The following is a 25027-nucleotide window of genomic DNA, read 5'->3' on the forward strand; positions in this document are numbered from 1 at the left end:
GAAAATCTTCCCCCACAGATAACTCCTCCAAACCCATCTGTTCACACGCCTCAAGGAGGAATAATTCATCCTCTACAGAGTGCATGAGGTCATCGGACTCCTCATCCCCTTCCTCCAACTCAAAACCCTCAAAGGGTTTGACAGACAGTGCCGCCATAGCCAAGCCCAAGCCACCCACAGTTGTCGGCGAAATCTAGGTCTCCTTCAGCGAAGAATCATGCGATTTGAACTCCACCAACGCCTTTTGCACACAGTACACCGGCGATGCCTCGTCGGCGACCTCCTCTACCTCCGTGGACGGTGTCTGTGCTACCGTCGCCGTCGGTAGGCTCTCCGACACTGCCATGAGATTGCTCCAGAATAGCTGGAGTACTAAGACGTTCTTCGCGAAGTAACTCACCAAAACAAATATCAAGAGAAGGAACAGGAGATCTGTTCAGTAGAGAGGAGTGAATAGATTCATATTCCGGGCGTAATTTTATAAGAAACTGATCACGCCGGCTAGTCTCATGAAGAGTCCGAATAGTCGAAAGAGTGGCAATAGGAACATCCGCTATAACCAAATCAGTATATTCATGCCAAAGAGTCAGAAATGCCGACTAGTAGTCTTGAATGGAAAAACTACCATGTTGAAACATGGCAATCGTATGTTCTAACTAAAAGCGACGAGCATCATTAGCTTGATGATAAACCTTCTTCAAGTAATTCCACATGGATTGAGCGGAGCAATGAGCCCACAAGTTGGTAACAATATGTGGCTCCACTGAACCAAGAAGCCAAGACATAATCCGAGTATCAAGTACAGCCCATGAAGGAGAAGCCCTGAGATCTTTGGATTTGTCAGTATTGGATGTTTGGGTGACATCCGTGCCATCAATATGACCCCAAAAATCTTTTCCCTTGAGGAAAAGTTCAAATTGAAATGCCCAACTAGAGTAATTTGTGCCCGTAAACTTAACACACATAGGTGCAGAGTCCATTACAAATAAATGAATCTCAAGACAAAGCAAAAAAGAAACAACGGAAATCAACCAAGACCAAAACAAATAAAATGAAATTTTCAAAAGTCACGAACCACAATTCAAAGAAGCCGAGAGCCATAGAATATACTGACCACGCCGAAAATCCCACGAGACAGTTGCTGCGACAATAGACAAAGAAGACTCGAGAAAACCAGACATGTCGAAAGTCACCAAAGGGCTACGACAACAACTACCAACACAGAGACACCGGAAGCACCACTAGAGGGCTGCTCCGACAGTCACCCAACCACAGAAACTGCTAAAAGACCTAGAGAAGGTTGGGCCGATAGCAACTAAAACTCAAAAGACACAGGAAATTTGCAGTAGAGAACCACGATTGTCGAAAAACATGAAGAACTGACGTTGGGTTCACCTCAAGAGAAGACAAAGCTTAACCAAGAAGAGAAAAAAAATTCACGCGGGCAAGAACAACACAAAACACATAGAAATACGAGACCGAGAAGGAAAAAAATTCAATTGGCTCTTGAAACCATGTCAAAGTAAGTCAAAGTATTGTGTGAATAGCCGAATCAATGGCCTTTTGAGTGATCTGTATATTATATTAACTTTACAAGAGAACTATACATGGAAAGAAACTAATTGCCGAGTGATTCTAGCATTCTAGCCTTATATGGAAACTATATATTCTGTCAATATGCTAACTGTACAAGCCTAAGTAAATGAAGTAAAGGTAAAATAAGAAAAGAAAAATAGAAGAAAAGAAGATTGATTATGGACAGCAAAGCTGTCCATTGACAGAGACACCACCCTGTGCTGTTGAGGAAGTCATTTTGGGCTCGTCGAACTTTTTTTGCACATTCAACACCTTCTAGCCTTCATCGGAGGCCACCACCATCATCATCGGCATCTTCTATGTTGCCACTAGCTGTTCCTCCATCATCGGCGTATATCACGGCGTAGTGACTAGTGGGTGATTGAGCACCACTCCCGCCACTAGAAGGAGCCCTAGGGCTTTCCTTCCATTTGGGTTGGGCTTTAGGCTAAGGCCCATAAGCCTTTTGTTTGCCCCTGGGCTGAGGCCCAACCCATATGCCCTCTCCCTAGGCTAAGGTCTAATGAGAAGGCCCATAATGGGCCTTAGAAAGCCTTCTACAAACATCCGGCCCCTTCCCCTTACTTTCCCCCACATCTTTTACCTTAATACTCCCGCACTCCTCAGCACCTCTTCCATCAACTTCTACAATTGCCACATTTGCTCCTGCATTTCCAGCAGAGCACATCACACATCCCCTTCTTCCTAGCCAACACCCACCCTGCCAAAGCCCACAGTCCGTACAACCAGAGGGGCTCAATGCATATTTTTGTCCTTGTACCTCTCACCATCGTCCCCACCTCCTGTGCACGAAGCGCCACCGCCTGTACAAGGGCCTCCTTGTAGGACCAAGTGTTCGATCTCCTCCTCTAGTCACCTCCATGCGAACCACCCCTATACCTTCCTTCTAGAGTAAAATCCCATAGAGCTTCCCGCAATCTCCTTCAACCCCTCCCCCTCCCCTTCAGGTACCAACAGAAAGCTTCTTCTTCCTCCCTCGCAGTACTCTACTATCACCATGTAGCGCCCTTGACTGTTTGAGCACCTCTGTGCTATAAAACTGCGATATCCATCTCTGTTTGCAGTATAAAAATCCTTCTTTTCCCCTCTGAAGCATTCCTCCACCGCTCCCCCAAGCCATTTTAGTTGGTCCCAGCATTAGAGTAGTCTCTCCTTTCCACCCTCTCTCTATAATACGTAACAAACCACCTTCCTTCACAAGAAAGAAGAGTTTTGATTCTATCACTATCTCTCTATTGAATCCCATCATACCCAAACTGTAATACTATTCTACCATTAACGTACCACCATCAAACAATGGATTCTACATGTTTTTTTCGCATGTGTACGGAGAGAAAAGTGTTTAGGAGAGAGAAAAGTCGATGTGGATAGTTTGACAAGCATTATTGGGTGTAAGCTTTCATCTTTACCTATGAACCTAGGCCTTCCTTTAGGATGCCACGTTCGAGGCTAATATAATATAGAGAAAAATGAGCAACAGTTGGCTTGTTGGAAAAGGATGCATCTGTCCAAAGGTGTGATAGGATTACTTTGATCAAGAGTACTCTTTATAATCCACCTACATATTTCATGTCCTTAGAAAAGCTGTAAAGGGACTTTCTTTAAGGTGAGTTAGGAGAAGAGGTCAAATTTCAACTAATAAGCTGGATCGAAGTATGTTCTCCTATCCATGAAGACAAACGGGTTAGGAGTTCAGAACTTGCTTCTCTATAATCATGCACTCTAGGGGAGATGACTTTGGCTCTATTAGAATGAGAGAAAGGCCATGTGGGGGGAACAACGGTAGATTTTAATTACGAATGTTCACGGGTGGGTGGTGTTGAAATGAGGTCCAAGGACCTTATGAGATGGGATTATGGAAAGAACGAAATGAGTGGAGGCAGTTCTCTAAACATACTAGATTTGAAGTGGGATATCATGCTAGATTCATATTCTAGCATAATTTGTGGCGTGGTGGTAGGACTTTCAAAGGGGCTTGTCTGGAGTGTAGAGTGTGACTCATGCTAAGAATGCTTTGGTGGTGACCTTACGGAGATGTAGAGTGAATTCCCTCATTGGTGATTAATTTTATTAGAGGCTCAACTCCAGGAGCTTGAGGCCTTTACCACATTTAATAATATGTTACCCTCCAATAGTTTGAGAAACGAAGGTGAAGAGAAGATGCTTTGGGCCCCTTCCAATAAAGGGATCTTCACAGCTGGTGCTTTTTATAATGCTCTCATTCCTCATACTAACAATCCCTTTCCTTGAAAGAGAATATGACAGGCTAAACTACCTTCAAGTGTTGTATTTTTTGCTCGAGCAGGCCATGGATAATCTTCAGAAAAACCACATTGTTGTGATTGGGTGGTGCTCCATATGCAAGAGTGAGGAGTCTGTAAATCACCTTTTACTACATCGCAAGGTAGCTAGTGCCCTATGGAATGATTTTTTCAGCCGGGTTGGGTTGATTTGTATCATGCCTAGAGAGGAAAGTGGCTTCTACATGCCTCATATGGTATATTTGGAGGGAAATGAATGACAGAAAACTTGAGACCGAGAACAAATGATGGAGGAGCTCAGGACTTTCTTTTACAACATTCTCCTCCTTCAAACATCGTCTATAGACTGTAATAGGTTCGCACTTTTCAATGGCATTCTTATTATTTATCAAAAGAGTTTTTTCTTTCTATAAATGACGAAATAAAATGGCATTTCCTAAAAAAACTTTTCGAACAAAAGCCTAAACAGTATTTGCATGTTTGGATAAAGAATTTTTCAATATTTTTCACAAAAAGCAAGTTCTAAAACAAATTTTCTATTTCTCCAAAACAAATTTTCCATCCAATCATTTGCCTAAGTTTCCGTAAAAAATAAAAAATAAAAATCATAAACCAAAAACCAAAAACAACTTTTACAAAAACTCAAAACAGAAAAATCTAAAAAATTATATTCAAACAACTTTTCAAATCTCCCTACCCACTTTCACAAACTCCAATACAAAACATATTTCAAAAAACTTTTATGAAAATGTTTCTGGCTACTTTTATGAAACACAGCAAAAAACAAATCTCAAAATTTTTCTCCCCAAACATATCTAGTGTAATGCAGTCCCAAACAATAACACTTATTAAAAAGCCTTCACCACATATGGCATTACCCAACTCCACTAGACTTTACACAAACTTAACTCCAAAGTTATGTCTACAGAAAAAATATACTGGAAAATCATTTCAAGTCAATAAATTGTTAAAAGCTTTCAGTTTCATATCTGATGAGTTTATGTTAAATATTAAATAAATGCTTAACCATTATATTTATGATAGAGGGCTGAGATCATCTCCAACAGGTCCGGCAGGCACATATTGACATCAAAATAAACTGTAAAACAGTGGAAATATTTGCTTTAATAATACGGTCCTACATAACTTTATTATTTTTAATTTTACAGGTGAATACAATTCACACACTGGTGCAGGTATCTTGCAATCTCAAGCCTTGGAGATTGTCCAATTGTTGAGAACTGCTGTAATTCAACATGTTTAACTTCTAAGTCTAACAAATACAATATTGAAGCACCATGAGTCTTATCCATCAAGAAGAAATAATTACCTCAGAGCGCAAGCTGTGAAAGTATCCATTTAGAGCAAATTTAGAAGCAGAGTACACAGCTTGACCTGGTGCAGGTGTCTTCCCTGCAGCACTGCTCATCTGCATTGTGCATATAGCTTATACATGCAAGAATGAACCAATAACAGAAGAAAGAGAAGGGAAAGGGTAAAAACAAGTAATTGATATTCAGCTCTCAATAGTCATGCAATCTGCCTATCAAGAAGTACAACTGGATAAAATGATCACAAATCATGCTACTAATTTATTTCTACAGAGGATATTAACATTCCATAATGAATGCCAATTGATAAATCCAGCTAATTAAAGCCAATGTGCAGGTCTCACAGCAATAAATATATATACATAAATTCTAATAATGAAACTGTATCTTTCGACCCAAAATTTGATATTGAGAGATCATAAAATCGCACATACCACAACAAAATGGCCCCTCCCCCGCTTTAGCATGAAAGGCACCAGGAGCCGTGTGAGAGATATTGTCCCCAGGACATTTACAGCGAATGTTGCCTGCTAGCACGAGAATGTAATATGGTAACTTTCAGAATACAAACAAAAATGGTCCACATAATCTGTATAACCTTGGGTAAACTTCCTGATGATTAGGGTCAATTTTTTATTCTATAGGCAACAAATGCCCAAGCAACTGATAGAAGCGGCATAGTCCAAAGACCAGACAAGGTCTAACCATCAGTACTTCCCAAGGACAACCTTGCCGTACCTTAAGGCTTTCCTCGGTAGAATCCAATGCTGAACTTTTCTGCCACAACATCAAATACAAAAATGCATCATAAATGTATAGAGACGTAATAAGTGGCATCTACGAAAGGTAAATATGTTAGAAAAGTCTGCATTAAGTAAATATATTACTTCAGCACCCTTTCCTAATTGGTAAATCTAGATTTGAGGGGAAAATTCAAGATATTGCAGGGTATCATTTTTTTTTATAAGCAAGAATAAATTTTATTAGAAACGAATGTATAAGCGAAGCCCGTATACACAGGAAGTATACAAAAGAAAACACCTAAATACACTCTAGGAAATGGAAAGCGATATCAGAAAATCATGAACGGAAGAACCATTATCACTAAAGCTGAAAACCAAAACAGCAAAGAGTGCATTGAAATTCCAGAGTTGCTCCAAAGCACACTCCTTGTCATTAAAAGACTGCTCATTCCTTTCATCCAAATACACCACATGAGACACAAAGGAACCATCTTCCAAGCCGCATCCACTTTAGAGCACCCCTGAAGCCCGTTCCACCACGCTAAAAGATCAACCACTCTCAAAGACATCACCCAAGCCAAGCCGGTTCTACAAAAAATGCCATCCCACAATGCCCTTGCCACCTCGCAATGCAAGAGAAGATGATCCACAGATTCTCCATTCTTTTTGCACATGAAATACCAATCCATAACTATAATACCCCGCTTCCTTAAGCTATCCAATGTCAAAATATTCCCAAGAGAGGAAGTCCAAATGAAAAAAGCAACTTTGGTAGGCACATGAGACCTCCAAATACACTTCCAAGGAAAAGGACTATTCTGAGAAGTCAACAGCTTATAGTATGAACGAATACTGAACTTTTTATACCCTTTAGACTTTCCACAACATCCTATCCTCAACATTACCACCAAGCCTCAAAGAGTAAAAGCTGAAAAAAGTTGAGACTTCGTCAATCTCCCAATCAAGTACAGCTCTAGTTAAACGAAAATCCCACTGAATTGAGCCATTAGAACAACAAAGCAAATCAGAAAATGCAACAAACCAAGCCAATCGAAAAATAACCAGAAATATACTATTGAGGGCCCGGTCACCACACCAAATGTCAAACCAGAAATCGATCCTAGATCCCTCTCCAACATCATAACTAAAATGATTACCTGAACGTTCACTCGAAAATCGAGTAATGTTGAAGTCCCTGCACATGCACCACGGCACATCCCAAAGAGAATACAAACCCACCAATTCCTCCCACAAAAAGCTCCTTTCCCTATCTGAATTTGGACCATAAACACCTGCAAAGGCCCATTGCCACCCACCCTCCACATTTTTAAAAGAGCAAGCTACCGAAAAATCCCCTATATATTCCTCCAATGACACCACCACCCTTGTGTCCCACATCAAAAGAACGCCTCCAAAAAGCTCCCATAGATGCCAAATAAGCCCAACCCACAAAAGAACACCCTCATAGACTACGAATTAAACATCTATCAACATAAGGTAACTTTGTTTCTTGAAGGCAAACAATATCAACCTTCCAACCACGTAATAAAGACTTGATACGAAGGCATTTGTTTAGATCATTAAGCCCCCTAACATTCCAAGAGAGGATCTTAGGCTTCATGAGAAAAGATGAGACCCCCTTCCTTTCAATTTGTTCTTCCTCCACTTCCCTCCTTAAAATCATAATTAATAGAGCATTCTAATCGTTTTAACTCCCTTTCTTTCTTAGAAGCGAATTTCAAGCCAAGGAACATCCAGATTCAATGCAATGAGAAGAGCTTTGAATTGTTTTTCAAAACCACCACAAGAGATCCCAACACAATCCTGTATTTCCTCAACTTTTCTTAAGTCCCAATCTAACACCACACATGAAGAAGTGTGACAAGGAGGAAGAGCACAAAGAGGGGTCGGATCAACCTCATTCCCATCGGAACAGTCCCCTTCACACAGTACCATTTACAAGCTCGAACCATCAAGAACCTCCCCTGTAAGCTGAAGCTCACCAGTATTGAACAGTACTTGTGAAAGGGGCCCTCTGTCCATTCCCAATTGCAAAAGAAACATCTACAAGAAGCAAAGATGGAGCAACCACTGGTTCAGAATCCATAGAATGCAAATCCTTACCATATGTGACCAAAGGGAATGACCAAATAGTATCCTTCTCAACCACCGTTGTCTGAAGCTCAGATCGAGGAAAAATTCCCCTTCTTCACTTTCTGGGTACATTTTCATCACTGACACACCAACCAAGAGGTCGGTTGACACCAGCAACAAAGTCTATACCAGTTCAGATGACAGCTGGACTTCGGCCAGCATCATGGATGATGAAAGGTCTGATCCTGATATTCCCAAAACAGCCCCAGTATGAGACTTCACCCTCCAAACATGTAACACCCCCTTCCCGTAGGCTAGGAGTGCCACGTATTTTCCATAAAAATAATCCGGTAATAGATCCCATAATTTCATAATAAAAAAAAAAAAAAAAACTGAACTTTTATTATGCGGAAAAATGTCTAATAAAACTGTCTTCCAAAACATTAAATGAAATAAACTGAAATAAATTCATGTCATAAAAACATGTTTATTTTAGAAAGTCTGAACTAAAAATAAATAAATGCTCCTACTCCTGGCCTGCCTGCTCGTAATCATCATCTTCACCTGGGTGGTTAAAAACATGAAAACAAACTAAAATGAGTCGATGACTCAGTAAGAAATCTATCACAACGTAAACGTAATAAACATAAGATTTTCATAACAACTTTCATGCTGAGCTAAAAAGAATTCATGACTGTTCATGCTGATGCTTATGCTATGTATGACTGTCTTAACTGAATTAACAGACTGATCTGACTGATTTAACTGATTTATCTGACTTATCTGACTGGCCAACACACTTAACCCTGTGTGCAAGGTTGTGCACCAGCCCCACATCCCGCTGCAGCAAGGGGAACTGCTGATAGTATTCTAGCATACTATGGTGGACCACGACTGAGTTCATGGCTTGCACACCAACCTGAACTGAACTGAACTGCATTGGTACCATGCATCTGAATGGCCATCTTATTAACTGATCTGATATTATCTTACACTTGAATTTAAGATGGCTTAAGTGTCTTGTACACATGAGATGCATGACATACTACATACATAATCATAAATTTTGAATTTAAACATGATGCGGAATGACATGGTCGTATGCTATGCTAGATGACATGCTTGCATATGACATGAGAGGTTCATAAATAGTGGCTGTCAATGAACTGGCTTGGATAATACATACATATAAGCTAACTGTGATGATCCTAATTCATGATCAAATTTACTTACCTCGATGCATTTCTTCTTGAATAATACTTCGTAACTTGAGACCGAGGGAGGACTGAGGCGATGGCGGCGCTGGTGGCTGAGAGTGACCGGCGGCGCGACTGAGGGTTCCTATGGTGGTGCGGCACCGAGTGAGAGAAAGAGAGAGAGAGTTTAGAGAGAGAAACTACTAAACCGAAACCAAGAGAGAGAGAGAGAGAGAGTTGTGGCGGCCGAGGCCTTACCGGAGAAATGAGTGGCTCGACGGGGGGTTATGGGTCGGCGGCTTCTGTGTCGTCGAGGAGAGGTTCGGCGCCTCTTGAGGTGGCCACCGAGGAGAAGGGGCGACGGCACTGGTTCGGCAACAGGGGTTTTTCGCAACTCACAAGTTTGTCTTCTCATGCACAGGTAAGCACGTTTTATAATGGTAGGTGATAGAGAATTAGAGAAACCCTAGAAGAGCATAGACGTGCACGTGCAAGAGAGTGGAGACGTGCATGTATAGAAGATACACGGCACTAGAGTTGGTGTTCCACTAGGACGTTAGCAAAACAAACAAAATCACCGAGAGAAACATACGGGTTGGGTGGTTTGAAGTTCTCAAAATAGGCTAACAAAGTGATGAGGTTCGGTGAATAGAAGAAAAATTTTAAAACTTTAAATTTCAAAACAAAATCGTAGTACATAATCTGATACACTTTAGAAATCCTTATTAAAACAAAACTCTAACAAATCATAAATCGCAACTATAATAGAAAATATAAAGATAAAGTACATATAAATTCTAATAAAACTATAATCATAAAAATATAAATTCTAAAAATATAAGTTTACTAGAAAAATTTACTTATATACCCTAAAATCAAAACTGGTATGTCACAAAACATGTTGTGGGATTTTTACCAGGCCCAACCTAGTAACTTTATTTTTTCCTTTCTTATCTTCAGACTGCGTAAAGCCCACAGGACAGCCTAGCCCATCTTTGTCAGCCATCACCTGCTTATCCAAAAACGCCGGAAACACTACCCACACAATCCGCAGACAAGCGCAAGCCCATGTCGACCTAACGAAGCACAGATTCCACCTTTTCCCTCATGTTCAGTAGGAATTTCTGCATGGCTAACAGAGAGGGACAATCAATTACCCCTGTCGAGTCCCCCTTGGGAAAACAAACGTCTTTCTTGGGCAAATTCAATTCTGGCTGCACCGCGATCTTCCCAACCATCCCACGGTCCTCCCGCCGGCCTACCGAGCAACCATTAGCTTCTGAAGACGATGACGATCTCATCAAGACCTCCACAAAAGTCCCATTCGATTCCAAAACATCATGAGCGCAAGGAGTAGACCTCTGAGATGCTCTATTCTTTAAACTCGAAGCATAGTACATGGAAACAACCTCTCTCAGCTTATTGGCAAATCACCTCCAACCTTCACCCTTCAAACCTTCAGGGACAGCAATAAAACCACACCTCACCTCTCTCCCATATTCAGACTATCAAAAAGCGGTCATATTTGTTATGGCAACACTGGACCAACAGCACCTGACTCCCATTTCTTCTAGACTAGTAAAATTCCAATAGACCAGCCGACACACCACAAGAGCCCACCACAATGACCAGCTAGTCCACAGTGGGTACATCCACAATGATATACTTGGTAACCTTGCGGCTTCTCTCTATAATCCGCCACTTCTCATTCTCACGTTGAAACTCAAAAATCTTTAAATCAATGAGAAGATTCCATCTCGAACCCGACATGAAAATGAACAACTAAAACCAAAAAGCCCAACTAACCAGAAAAAAGATGAAAAGAAAATGAAACACGAGGAGCTAAAAAAAAGGGTTAAGAAAATTTCCAGCAAGAAGCACCGGAAATAGGAAAGCAACGGGAAGGCATGAGAGAGAAAGCGGTAAGAAGACTGGGTTATCATCAAGATAATTCAAAACTCTAAATCTTTGCAGATTCCATCTAGCTTCAAAATGCAACTTTGTAGGAAAGCAATATCTCACATACAGGACGCTCAAAAGCTGCATTATGGATCATATAATCAATGCCAGCACCCGGAAAAAGGGATTCAGCTTTCTCTACAACCTCCTTGAGAGAATCTTCTCCAGATGTCAAATCAAATGGTAAAATCTTCACTTCATCCGGTGCATGTTTACCTGCAGGCATGCCAGCCATGTAATAAGAAAGAATATAGAGATGCTTACATCAAGGTTCAGTGGAAAAGACATACCCATGAGCTGCTTCTTGACTAGCTCCAATTCAGCCTCATTCCGTGCAGAAAGAATAAGCTTGGCACCTAATCTTGCAAGTTGTTTAGCAAGAGTTTTCCCTTCATACATAAAATCAAAAGGGACACGTGAGGTGATATACTCATTTATGTAAAACAACAATCAGTGACAAAAAAACAACATGATAGATATAAAATCAACAAGCATGCCACAACAAAGACCTCAACATCTCAACTGCATACAAAAGGAACAGAATATGAGCCTTGAATAGAGTCTTATTGATAATGTAGCTTTCTAATATTTCTAATTCAATATTTTATCAAAGAAACATATCTTGACTTCTCAAATAAAAAGTTGAGAATACAAAGCATAAGTTGATTTCTCCTATTATATTGCATCATTTACATTAAGAAAATAAAAACATAATGAAAAACAACCTAAAGAAAAACAACATTTGTATATCAGTTTTTTTTTTTTTTTTTTTTTTTTTTTTTTTTTTTTTTTTTTTTTGCTAGGTAAGAGATTTTCTCCTATTATATTGCATCATTTACATTAAGAAAATAAAAACATAATGAAAAACAACCTAAAGAAAAACAACATTTGTATATCAGTTTTATTTATTTATTTTTTTTTTTTTTTTTTTTTTTTTTTTTTTTTTTTTTGCTAGGTAAGAGATTTTATTATATTTAAAAGAAGGAAGGCATTGGCCTAGTACACAGGACGTATACAATAGAAAACTATAAGTTTTAAAATATTTTAATCTCAACAAGAAATGAGGAATAAAGAACACTCCAGGAAAAAACAAAATCCAACGCAACAAATATGGGACTTTGTTTTCAGAAATGTAGCTACTATTCACTAGGAGGTTTCACAATAGCCTCCCTCTATAAATAGAAAAATTGTTCTACTTGGGTAACAAGAGTGGCTGGGCAGTGTCAGATAAATCACTCTCAAGCCATCAATGTTATGAACACCAAAGCCATAACCACTATAGTTACCACAATTTAAAATGCGCTCTGTAGAGAAAATTTTCTACCAGAAGGAATGTTTCAGCACAGATACCCTATGTACATCAGTGGATCAGTGAAACAATATAAAAATTGACAGTTTCATATGGTTCTTTTCTACCAAACAAAAAATATATCCATGTAAATTGCGCATCAGATTCAGCCACTTCCTTGAAGTTTGATAACCCACAGTAAGGTTATCGCAGTACAGATATAGGTGCACTAATCCTCCTACCGAGATTAATGGATGAAAACAAACTCACCTTAAATCCCCATATCGCAGGCCCCTTGTATCTCACCTACTATGACTAGAGCTAAGCCCACACTTGCCATATCTCAACTAGTCTAACATGCAAAGCTTTTAAAAGTTACAATATGTGAAAGACTTGTATGTAGGACAAGATGATAATAACCCTAATAACCACCGAGTCCCCCCCCCCAAAAAAAAAAAAAAAAAAAAAAAAAAAAGCAAACATTCTTAGCATAACAATGAGAAAATAAACAAAATCCAGGAACTGGATGCTAAACATTCTGAAAATATAAATGGTTAGGTAGGTGTAAAATATATGTGGTTGTATGTATGTATGCATGTATATATGCTGTAACACCTCCTTCCCGTAGGATAGAGATATTACTAACATTCATAACATAATGCCCAGTGAAGAGATTCGAATACATGAAAAATACCTCAGTTAAAAAAAAGTCAACTAAAGTGAACCTAACTGTCTTCGAATCATGAAACTGAAAGCATAAAGTAAAAACATAACTAAACTAATTCTTGTGTAAATAACACTTATTCATTTCTAAGTCTTTACACTAGATCTATTCCTGGTCCTCTAGCTCTGCTACTCATCATCTGTGAGAGTTAAGCATAGAAGAAAATAGATAAACAAACAAAAAATAGTCGAATACTCAGTAAATAGCACATCATACCGTAAAATACATCTTAGCCTAGCATAGACTTAATTTTTGAAAGACTCTTCATAACATACGTACATCATCACAAATTCACAACCATACTATACACATAACTTAATTTAACATAGGCTTAATTTCTGAAAAACTTTACATACATACATATATTGTCACTGATTCACATAACATATCTATTCATCATTAACATGAGATGAATCATACATAATCATGACAAACATGTAACGTGAATGCATAAATGACTGACTTCATGCATTTTCTAACAATCATACATGACTTGTTCATCTTGTCTTTCACTTATTATATGGTGACCCACGCTTGAGTCCGTGGCACCGCATAACTTGTAATAACATGGAGTGAAACATGTTTAAGTCCGTGTTTCAACTAACATATGGTGAACCACGCTTAGGTCCGTGTCACCGCTTATCATAACTTGTAGTAAACACGCTTAGGTCCGTATCATTCTTAACATAACTTGTGATGAACACACTTAGGTCCGTGTCATCCTTAACATAACTTATGATGAACACGCTTAGGTCCGTGTAATCCTTATCATAACTTATGATAAACACGTTTAGGTCTGTGTCATCCTTATCATAACTTGTGATGAACACGCTTAGGTCCGTGTCATCTTAACATAACTTTTGGTGAACATGCTTAGGTCCGTGTCACCCTTAACATCTTATCTTTCTTAATGCATGAGAAGTTTGTTGGACTTCATGAACTTTTCTAGCATGGCATATACTTGTACATAGCATAACATAACATGACATGACATATACTTGCACATAGCATAACATAACATGACATGGCATAATGTGATCTGAACATAAATGTAACATACAGGTCCAAATTTAGGGCTTAAAACTAGTATTTTATTTATTTATTTATTTTTATTTTTTTATTGTCTTTATTATTTTCATTATCATTTTAGGAAATATGCTATATGTTAAATCGATGATTCTTTTCCTATCAAAACTTTTGTATAGTTATCCATTAGTTTCTATATTAGATTAGTTTCCTAGTTTGAAACTACATCTCGACTCTTCAAAATCCTCCCAGAATCCTTATCCTAGTAGGAATAATTTTCAAGTGTAGCCATTTTAAAACCCTAGCATATCTATGGAGGACTCGCGCCGTTTCCCTCCCCATCGTCTATAAAATCCCACATAAACCCTATGCTTTGAACACACAAAAATTACAAAGAACTCACTTCGCATAAGCCATATATACTTTGCTCAGCCACCGCCGACCACTCTAGGACGTCGGAGAACTACCCCGGTTGCCCAGAAATCGCCGACCAGCCTAACTCCGTTGAACCCACTCCTTTCCGGTAAGTTCCCGTCGAGATCTCTCTCTCCCAATGATTTTCACTTCTCGGTCTCACTCTCCCTCTCTCTCTTGCATCGCACCAGAGGACCCAATTGCGTCCCCGATCGCTTCCAACCACCCCAGAGCCGTCGTCGCCTCAGCCTCCTTCTCTCGGTGTGCATCGCACAACCACTCCCTTTGTTCTTAGTTCAACCTCTCTGTTACACGATGAGAGCCTTTCCCCATAAGCCTATATCTTCCTTATATCCAGTTTTCCCATAATACCCAAGCCCATTAGGATGATTTCCCAAAATACCCTTAAAAACCCTTTTTCGAAGGCCTCCGTAAATCCTATTGAAGAAACTTTTTAAATTAATTACATTGTAGCCTACAGTGTCTTTGGGAGATTTCATGTTTTTAAACCTATGCATTACGTGGGCTGATTTCCTATATGGGTTGGGTGAGTTCAATTAAACATGTGATTTTAAATTGGACTTGCCTTAAGTGTGGGCTGTGTTGTAAGAGTTATTGCTCAAAGGGTCCACATTATGTTAATCAGGGGGAGTTCACAAACCATTTTACAGCAGTAAGTCTAAAGGGATTTAAACCATACATTATTGGGTAATAAGTCACGATTAGCCTATCGTATTAATAAACATATTTCGAGAAATCATTATTTACACGGTTATTTTATAATATATATATATATACATATATATATAATCCCTACTAAATTATATTTAAAGGACTAGATATGATATTATTGTTTTAGTAGCCCTAAAATAGTGGGATTAATCAATAAATTCAGTATATAGCTAGATGTTTTATTAGATTTAAAGTTTTTGATATGTGCTCTCAAGTGGGAAGCATACTAGGATACTTTTTCCTAGAAGATTAGTAACGTCATGTACCTCATATAGGTAACGCGCTATCACTTGGAAGTCAGGAAACAACGCTAAGAGGTAAATAGCATGATCATGTAAATGCATGCATACTGTGAATATTATTGTTATGTATGAAAATATGATATGCTTATGATGGTTAACTATGCTACGCTAAGAGGCAAGTCAAGGTTAGATTCCTTTTACAATCTTTGATGAAATATGAGTTTATGCTTGAATGAATAAATTTGTTGTTCGATTGATTGAATGTTACTAAAATCATATAAAAGCCATGAGATGTTCATGTAGTAATTCAAGTCAAGTATGCCATGTAATGGAATAGTCAGATTATGCAAGCCATGTCCATGTAATACATAGATTATGCATGCCATGTTCATATAGTACTTAGATCATGTATGCCATATTCATGTAGTACTTAGGTCATGTATGCCATGGAATGTCATAAAACGTTCAGAGCATATGTTATGTTATAAAAGCCATGAGATGTTCATGTAGTAATTCAAGTCAAGTATGCCATGTAATGGAATAGACAGATTATGCAAGCCATGTCCATGTAATACATAGATTATGTATGCCATGTTCATATAGTACTTAGATCATGTATGCCATATTCATGTAGTACTTAGGTCATGTATGCCATGGAATGTCATAAAACGTTCAGAGCATATGTTATGTCATGTCATATTATGGTATGCCATGTATAAGAAAATGCCATGTTATGCTATGTCATGCTATATACCCTGTACAAGAGTATGCCATGCTATGATATGCTATGTACAAGAATATGACATGTTATGTCATGTTATGCTATGCCATGTACAAGAATATGCCATGTTATGTCATGTTATGCTATGCCATGTACAAGAATATGTCATGTTAGAAATGTTCTGCCATGTACAAGAATATGCCATGTTATGTCATGTTATGCTATGTCATGTACAAGAATATGTCATGTTAGAATGTTCATGAAACCTAATAAATTCTCATGCATTAAGAAAGATAAGAAATGTTATGGTGCCACGGACTCAAGCGTGGTTAACCACAAGTTAAATGAAACACAGACTCAAGCATGTTTCACTCCATGTTATTCAGTTAAGTAAAACACGAACTCAAGCGTATTTCACTCCTTGTTACTTAGTTAAGTGAAACACAGACTCAAGCATGCTTCACTCAATGTATTTCAGCTAAGTGAAATACGGACTCAAGCGTGTTTCACTCCATGTTACTCAGTTAAGTGAAACACGGACCCAAGCGTGTTTCACTCCATGTTATGACAAGATAAATAAGTTATTATGCATTCAAGTTACATGTTTGCCATGATTCTGTATGTTTCCGCTCAAGTTAATGACGAATATATATATGCTATGTGAGTATGTGACAATATATGTATATATGTGAAGTTTTCAGAAAGTTATATTACGTGTATGATTGGGAATCTGTGATGCTATATGTATGTTGTTAAGAGTCTTCAGAAATTAAATCCATGCTAGGCCAGATTATATTTTACAGTATGATGTACTATTTACTGAATATTCGACTCATTTTGTTTCTTTCTGTTCCCTTCATGTCTAATTTTACAGATGGTGTTTATGATGATGCAGAGCTGGATAACCAGGAGTAGATCTAGTATAAAGACTTAGGAAGAAATAAGTGATTTTGACACAAGAACTATAATCCTTTTATGTTATTCGTAGGATGGGTTTATGTCTTTCCACTTTACGTTCAGTTTTGAAACAATTATGTCCATTTCAATTTTTGATGCTTTTCAATAAATGAGGTAATTCAGGATATGAATCTATTTACCGGGTTTTATGTTATGAATGTTAATAACATCTCTATCCTATGGGAATGGGGTGTTATAATAAACATTCCATGGCATACATGATCTGAGAACTACATGAACATTACATGACTTATATGATCTAAATACTTCATGACATTACATTGCATGGCATACATGTGATTTTCATAACATATCATCCATCAAATCGCAATCCATATAGCATAACATACATATGCTCACTTACATGCATATCATTATATTTCATCAAAGATCATGAAATGGATCTAACATTGACTTAGCTCATAGCGTAGCGTAGACAAACATTACATTTTCATATAAAAGTAGAACATTTACAGTACACATGCAATTATATGATCATACTAATTACTTCTTAACACCACTTCCTGATTCCACTTTGTGGCATTACAGATACAAGGTACTAGGCATTACTAATTTCCTAGAAAAGTGTGTCATAATACTCTACATAATTAAATACATATAATGGACCTTAACTAAAATAATACGCTTCATAGCATACTGTAAAAACATACTTTAAAATCCCTTAAATACTTTCTATGAAAATAAATCTATGAATAATATATTTATTCTAGTAAAAAACTTTGGCCTACTTAATTATCAGCCCAGCCCCAATTAGAGAAAACAACCCACTTAATATCACCAAAACAGTTTCTGTAAACACAATCAGCCCAATTTAAACCTCAAGCCCGCATGAAATCAACCCACTTAACCTAGTACTATAGTTTCTGAAATAAATCAAGCCCACCAGATTTAAAAACCAGTCAAGTTACAACTAAGCCCAGCCCCAATAAAACTCAGCCTAGTAGAAAGGGTATTTTGGGAAAACTGAAATAAAAGAAATAAAGAGAGAAGACAGGCTTACGGGAGAGGAGGCTGTGCAATGCTCACCGAGAGAGGGCTGAGTGCAATGGCAGCTCTAGGTGGCTGGGAGTGACCAGCGACGCAACTGGCAGGTTCCTATGGTGGTGTGACACTGGGGAAGAGAGAGTTTAGAGAGGGAAGCTGTCAAGCCGATAAGCACTAGGGAGAGAAAATGGTGGCCGACGGCAATGGGCTTACCAGAGAGGAGTGGGCTCGACGGGGTTGGGCTGGTCGGCGATTTCTGGGCAGCGTGGTGGTGCTCTGATGTCCTGGGGTGATCGACGGTGGCTGGGCAGAAAACTAGGCTATGTGGGAGTGAGTTCTTCCTCTAGGTATTTCTTGGGTTTTATTTATGAAGGGTCTCGGGTGAGTTTTATAGATGAGGGGAAGAGAAGTACATGAGTGTGATTAGGACACTAGGCTATAGTTTGAAGTTGTCTAGACTTTAGGAACCTATTCCTACAAGGATACACATACTGAGAGGATTTTTTTTTTTTTTTTTTTTTTGAGAGTTTGAGTTGGAGTTGGTTTCAAACTAGGAATCTATTCAAACTGGAAACGAAGGGATAACTATGTCGATAAGGAAACTTCCTAATGAAATACAAACCCCTTTAATCTGATTAGTTGTCAAAAAAAATAAAAATAAAATCACACTTTTGGTGTCTGGATGTTACATATGCACTAATTATGCAGCTTTGAAGCTGATCTTGCTGTCAAAGTATATTTAAAAATCAGCACTTATTCTCTCACAGTGCAATTCACTCCTGCACCTGCACTGTAAATCAGTCACCAACATTCAGATCAGGAGTTAAACAACACTTACCATTAATTAATTTCTTTTAATTTGCCGCAGTCAGTTTACGAGACAACAACCACATCAGCTTCAAGTAAGATTTCTAGTGAACTCAATTGTATAGGATCTCAGATCCTAAGTCAGACTCAATATGTTGCATGCACAGGAGAATGAACCAGGTTCTCTTTAGATTGATAGAGATCAGCCATCAGATGGGGCAGAGTTCTAGCTCAGGCTCCAAATAATTCAGATAATTGGGAAGCACCCTTCAGGTAAAGTTCACTAACAGGATAACAGGACTTGCTTTCCATTTTCTTATAATGAACTGCAGCCTGCTCAAATTCCAAGAAACCACTGTTAAACCACCAAATTTGACTCACCCAGAAGACCAAAAAGGTGATATTGCTATTCTGTGAAGTTCATTACAGCTCCCTGTATATTTTCTCCTCTTTATGTCCCCCCACTGATGTATGTATTTATTAACCTCACGCACATGCAAGCATGTGCAGACAAACCCAAGCGCACCCACCTGCAAGCATGCCCACATGGACACTGTACGCATGTGCGCACACCCACACGATTAATACTTGATGTGTGTGTGTGTGTGTGTGTGTGCATATACATATATATATATATACACACATATATATATGTATATATATATACTGTCTTGTTGAAAGTGATTTAATGAGTCATATAATAACCTTTGTCTATAAATCCCACAACAATTAAATTAACAGTCCCGCTTCTAAGTGGTCGGGCTGTTTTTTGAAGCAAAACAGCCTTCCTTTGCACTGCTGCCACGTCAGGAATCACACAAAAACATCAATAGTCTCAACCGCACACAAACCCCTCTCCTCTATCCAAATCCTGCGACCCTTAACCCACTCTCCTCTCTCCCATCCTCAATGTCTATAGTATCCAATTTTGCTTCAAATCCCAGCTCAGTGCAACCCAGTTTCACTTCATTCTCAAGCTCCACATCGAAGTGTCCCTCTTCCAAAGCTCCCATTGACAGACCTCAAAATCCCCAAATAATTACACAAACCCAGTTACCAAATTTCAACAAACGGAATGAAATAAATCCTCCTAATAACCAAAAGTCAACAATAATCAGCTTGAAATCTGCTTCTCAAATTTGTTTAACATGAAAACAACCCAAATTATTATGAAGATCAGCTAAAAGGAAAGGGGAAAAAAAAATTCTACCACGCGAAGTATTACCATCCCCATACTCCTAAAATCTGAGACCAAAAAACCAAGAGGAATAAGAATGTTATTTGCTTCTTGAATTTGTTCAAGATGAAAACACCCCAATCGTGAAAAACCTAATGTTTACACAACCATAAATAGCATATGAAAAACCTGATATTTACACAATACACTTGTGATTTTCTCTTCTACATTTTAGCAAACACCTTGAATGCAGACCGTGTTCTCCATCGCAGTAGCTCTTCTGTGTTTCCATCATTCTTTTCCATGATACAAACAACCAACCTTTTGGGAAATTTTTTCTAATCCATCAAAATAGAGAACAAAGAAATTCTTGTATCTGACTCCTTGATCTTGAGATTTCACCTCATGTGCAGCGTCAATAGGGGTGTAATCCGGTCGGTCCGACCGGTCCGGTTCGGTCTGAACCGGACCGAAAAAATGCATGGTCCAATCCGGTCCAATAAATAGGAAACTTTCGGTCTTCGGTCCGGTCCCGGGGTGGAGATTTCTCGGACCGGACCGACCGAATAAAAAAAAAATATTATATATATTATTTATATAATAATTGTACAATTCACAATATAAAATTTTAAATATGTTATTAATACTTGTTACTATTCTATAAATTTAACAATATTTTATATATATCTTCATCTAACCTATCACTATTAACAATATAAAATTTTAAATATGTTATTAACACTTGTTAATATTCTATAATTTAACTAATATATAATATCAATTAGTTAATTATATAGTAATTATATAAATTAATAATGCAATTTTCATCTAATTTATTATCATTGACCATATAAAATATCTTTTTATTGAGTTTGTTACATAATCCACATTAATAAATCACTTAATTTAATTTAGTATTTTCAATAATTTTTTTTATTAATTGATTTAAAAAATAAAAAATAAAAAATAAAATTAGGCCTGACCGATTGGACCGGACTGGACCGAACCGGACCGATAGTTATCGGTCCGGTCCAGTCCTTATGGGTATTCCGTCTGGTCTGGTCCGGTCCGGTCCGGCGATGGACCGAAAATATTCAGTCCATCACCGGACCGGACCAACCGTATTACACCCTAAGCATCAAGCACCCCGGAGACAACGACAGAGGAGATTTGCGGTCTGAGATGGAGTAGCCACCTGAGGAGAAGGAGCAGAAACTGGAGGAGTCACTGCCGGAGAGGTGGGAGATGAGATCGATGGAGATGTCTTCCGGGACGAGGTGGGAGACAAGCTTTTCTATAAAGGGTGAAATGAGTGCGAAGGGAGAAACGAGTGGGGGCTGAGATGCACAACATCTCCATGATAGTTGTGGTGGAATGCCTATGTGTCACTTAATTATTGGTGGGCGGTTAATTGGGTAACATTGGACAGACCGATGTTAAGGTTTTCTCTTAATTAATACTTGATATTGGTTTATGTACTAGTTGGGTTTCTACATCTACTAAATTAAGTTTAGGTATTACTTCAGCTCAAAATCAGAGCCTGCTTTCTTCATTTGTGTACTCCACATGCTAGACCCATTTCTTTTTGTTTAGATTTTCCTATGGGCTGGGTCTGTCTCGAAAGGATCTGGACAAGAGAAGGGTGATAAGGAATCCCATACTGACATGGCCGGTAGTTGATATAGGGCTATGCATTGTCAAAATAAGGTGAAAAACTGTATGAATGGTTGAATCAATTGACCTTGAGGATTCTGTATATTATATAATCTGTACAAAGCTACTTATCAAAAAAAAAATATAATCTGTAGAAAGCAATTCTATTCATGGAAATAAATCAGTATGCGCCTAATTCTAGCCCTATACATGGAAGTTATAATCTGTCAAATATTAACTAGAGAAATAAGGAAAGAGTTGAATAAGGAAAGAATAATGAACAATAATGGGCAGCGTTGTTGTCCATTGACAGCCCCCCTCAAATTGATGCGAGTTGATCAACAAGGATCAATTTGCTACTTAAGAAACAATGTCGATGGTGAGTGAGAGCTTTGGTGAAGATATCAACAATTTGTAGTTCTATGGAAGAGTGATAACACGAGCTTCAAAAGCTTCACGGATAGAGTGACAGTCGACTTCAATATGCTTCATGCGCTCATGATAGACAGGATTGACCGTGATTTGAATAACACTCATATTATCAGCATGTAGAGGTGTAGGATCGGTCTCAGAAAATGCCGACACACCAAACCGAGAAATCCACGCATGCAAGAACAGCCCAGAACACGCCGAGAAAACGAAACCGAGAAGGAGGAAAAAAAATTCAACCTGCCTCTTGATGCCATGTCAAAATAAGGTGAAAAACTTAATGAATGGCCGAATCAATTGGCCTTGAGGATTCTGTATATTATATAATCTGTACAAAGCAATTCTATACATGGAAATAAATCAGTATGCGCCTAAGTCTAGCCCTATACATGAAAGTTACAATTTGTCAAATATTAACTAAAGAAATAAGGAAGAGTTGAATAAGGAAAGAATAATGAACAATAATGGGCAGCGTTGCTGTCCATTGACATGCACTACTTAGATATACCACATACTAACTTAAGTTAGTTTACATTTTCAGGTTAGATGCAACTTGCTCAACACAACCACCTTTCTTCAAGCTCAAGAGCAGATAATATAACCAGAAACCATCCCTGTTGCCCATGCTTTTCATTAATGCATCTCATATCTTAAATAAATTACCACCCATTTAAAACCCTAATGAAACAATTATCTTAATAGGGATAGAAGCCCCACCAGCTATAAATGTGGATATCGGTACTAGGCCTGTGCAGAAAAGGCGCTGACCCGAGCCGTCTGTATAAACCAACCCGACATGACCGATAAAAGTGGGTTGAACTAACTTGTAGGTCAAACCCACTAACTGTCGGTTTCAATCCGACAATCACAGACATTATGCCATCCATCCCCAAATCTCAAACCATAGCCGCCATCACTCCCCATTTCTCTTTGTTATCACCTATGTCATTGTTCCCGGCGAAGTCCGTGCCCTGCCTGCGTTGCGGCTACGCGATAGGTTCAACAGTAAGCCAAACTCGCGAGGTCAGAGGCATAATTTTGATGCAACGTTGGGCCCTATTTTCTTCAATGTGCTGTAGACTCGGACAGATTCGACGGAGAGCAAAAGGGAAAAGCGAAAGGGAAAAACTCATTCAACAGCACAAAACTCCAACCTTTTAGATATTAAATCCAAACATAAAAATGGAAAACACTACGACTCTCTAATCAGAAACCGATTAGACACAAAACAACGTCGATTTATTGGTAAGAGAACTACTTGGATCTCTGCCTCATCTTTCAGCACTTCCTCTTCAACCGCCTCATGTGCTTCTTCTTCCACTACGAAACCAAAGAGCAAACCCCAGTACACGATTAGGAAAATTAAAAAAAACGTCCATTTTTAAGTTTTTAGATCGAGCAAATAGTAGGGTCCGACAAATATCGTATGGCAATAAGACTACAATCAAATCTTACCTTGGCCCTCATGGTGATTCCGTGTCTAAGTTCCTTCTCACCCTTGCTTTCGAAACCCTAGTAGTCCGGAGTAGGCTGCGCAGAGAACGATTTGGAGGCTTTGAGAGAATTTATAGCAATTGAAGAAGAAACCCATGTATAGGTTGTGGGTTCGGAGGGGCTTCAAAAGACATTTCTGGAGATTGGTCGATATCAAACAAGTTGACCCGACTCAGGTCAGGTCGGGTTTTCGTGTTGCCTTGGGTGTCGGGACGGGCCCAAACACAATCCAATTTGGTCAGGTTGCAGGCCTAATCGGTATTATTTCCTTCATCAATGGTTAATACTTTTCAGCTTTGCAATCAACTCCTTTCCCATAATGAAGTAGTAGATGAGATACAAAAGCTAGAATTGCCACCTTTAATGCCTCCCTGTATAGCAGTTTTGCAGTAACGAGGAGACAGAGAAGAATTTTCTAAAGATACATCAAGGCAAATGATTAATGGGACCAACAGTTGAGGCACCCATCTTTTTCACGTTGTCAACTAATCTCTTCCAGGCATAAAGATAGATGGCATGCCCATAGTATCACTTATCACAGAGAAGTTTCATCAACTCACAGAGTAGTGCTATCCTCCATCGAATACAGGAAAACACTTCTCAGAATTCAAAGTTGCAGAAACACAAAAAGGCCCAAAGTATTACCCTCTTTTCAACACAAAACTTGAGTTTGAATTTTCAGGAGTGTAAAATAAAGCATAAAATGGGCCAAAAGGAAGGGAAACATTAATATCCTCCCATCCTAGCCAGCAAAATCAGGAATTTACTGGCACATAAAGGTTCCAATCAGAGAAGAATACTGTTTCATTGTTAAAATATGAAACAACGGTAGAAAATGTGGCTATCTGATTATTAAGACAATTTTCGTCATGACACCCGATATCCTGATTGTTGTCACCATGATTGTAGTGACAAAACAGTGATCGTTATAACAATGACAAGAGCAGCTGATGAAAATTTCAAAACATCCATGGATGTATATCCATAACCTACCACGAACCCCACCTCACATAAATGCTTTTAAAGGCAGTAAGAAATGCAATGAGTTTGTACATAACTATAATCAGGAACGTTACAACATTGACGTATTAAAACCTTTATTGCTCTTCGAAGGAGCATAAATTCAAGAAAGATCAAATATATTGGACATTGATTCACAATATAAAACCCTTATATCA

At 38.5% G+C, this 25027-nt stretch overlaps 1 protein-coding gene and 1 long non-coding RNA gene across 4 annotated transcripts in view; both read right to left on the reverse strand.

Moving 5' to 3' along the window:
- Positions 1 to 25027, reverse strand: part of LOC121245183 (dehydrogenase/reductase SDR family member 7) — a 50576-nt gene that overhangs the window by 24993 nt on the left and 556 nt on the right. For all 3 annotated transcript variants that reach the window (XR_005936578.1, XR_005936579.1, XM_041143457.1), the window contains exons 4-8: positions 11471 to 11569; positions 11248 to 11396; positions 5927 to 5965; positions 5623 to 5715; positions 5188 to 5286 (exon numbers count right to left, since the gene is read on the reverse strand). Coding sequence is in view for 1 of the 3 variants with exons in the window: in XM_041143457.1 (XP_040999391.1) it covers positions 5188 to 5286; positions 5623 to 5715; positions 5927 to 5965; positions 11248 to 11396; positions 11471 to 11569 (479 nt within the window). In the remaining 2 variants the exon portion in view is untranslated. The remainder of the gene's footprint in view (positions 1 to 5187; positions 5287 to 5622; positions 5716 to 5926; positions 5966 to 11247; positions 11397 to 11470; positions 11570 to 25027) is intronic.
- On the reverse strand, positions 23488 to 25026 carry LOC121245184. The gene is made up of 2 exons (XR_005936580.1): positions 23811 to 25026; positions 23488 to 23675 (listed from the first exon to the last, which is right to left on the reverse strand). It is a non-coding gene; the product is annotated as an uncharacterized LOC121245184 (long non-coding RNA).

This window comes from Juglans microcarpa x Juglans regia, unplaced genomic scaffold (assembly GCF_004785595.1).
Source record: "Juglans microcarpa x Juglans regia isolate MS1-56 unplaced genomic scaffold, Jm3101_v1.0 JmScfU0001, whole genome shotgun sequence".
Classification (NCBI taxonomy): domain Eukaryota; kingdom Viridiplantae; phylum Streptophyta; class Magnoliopsida; order Fagales; family Juglandaceae; genus Juglans; species Juglans microcarpa x Juglans regia.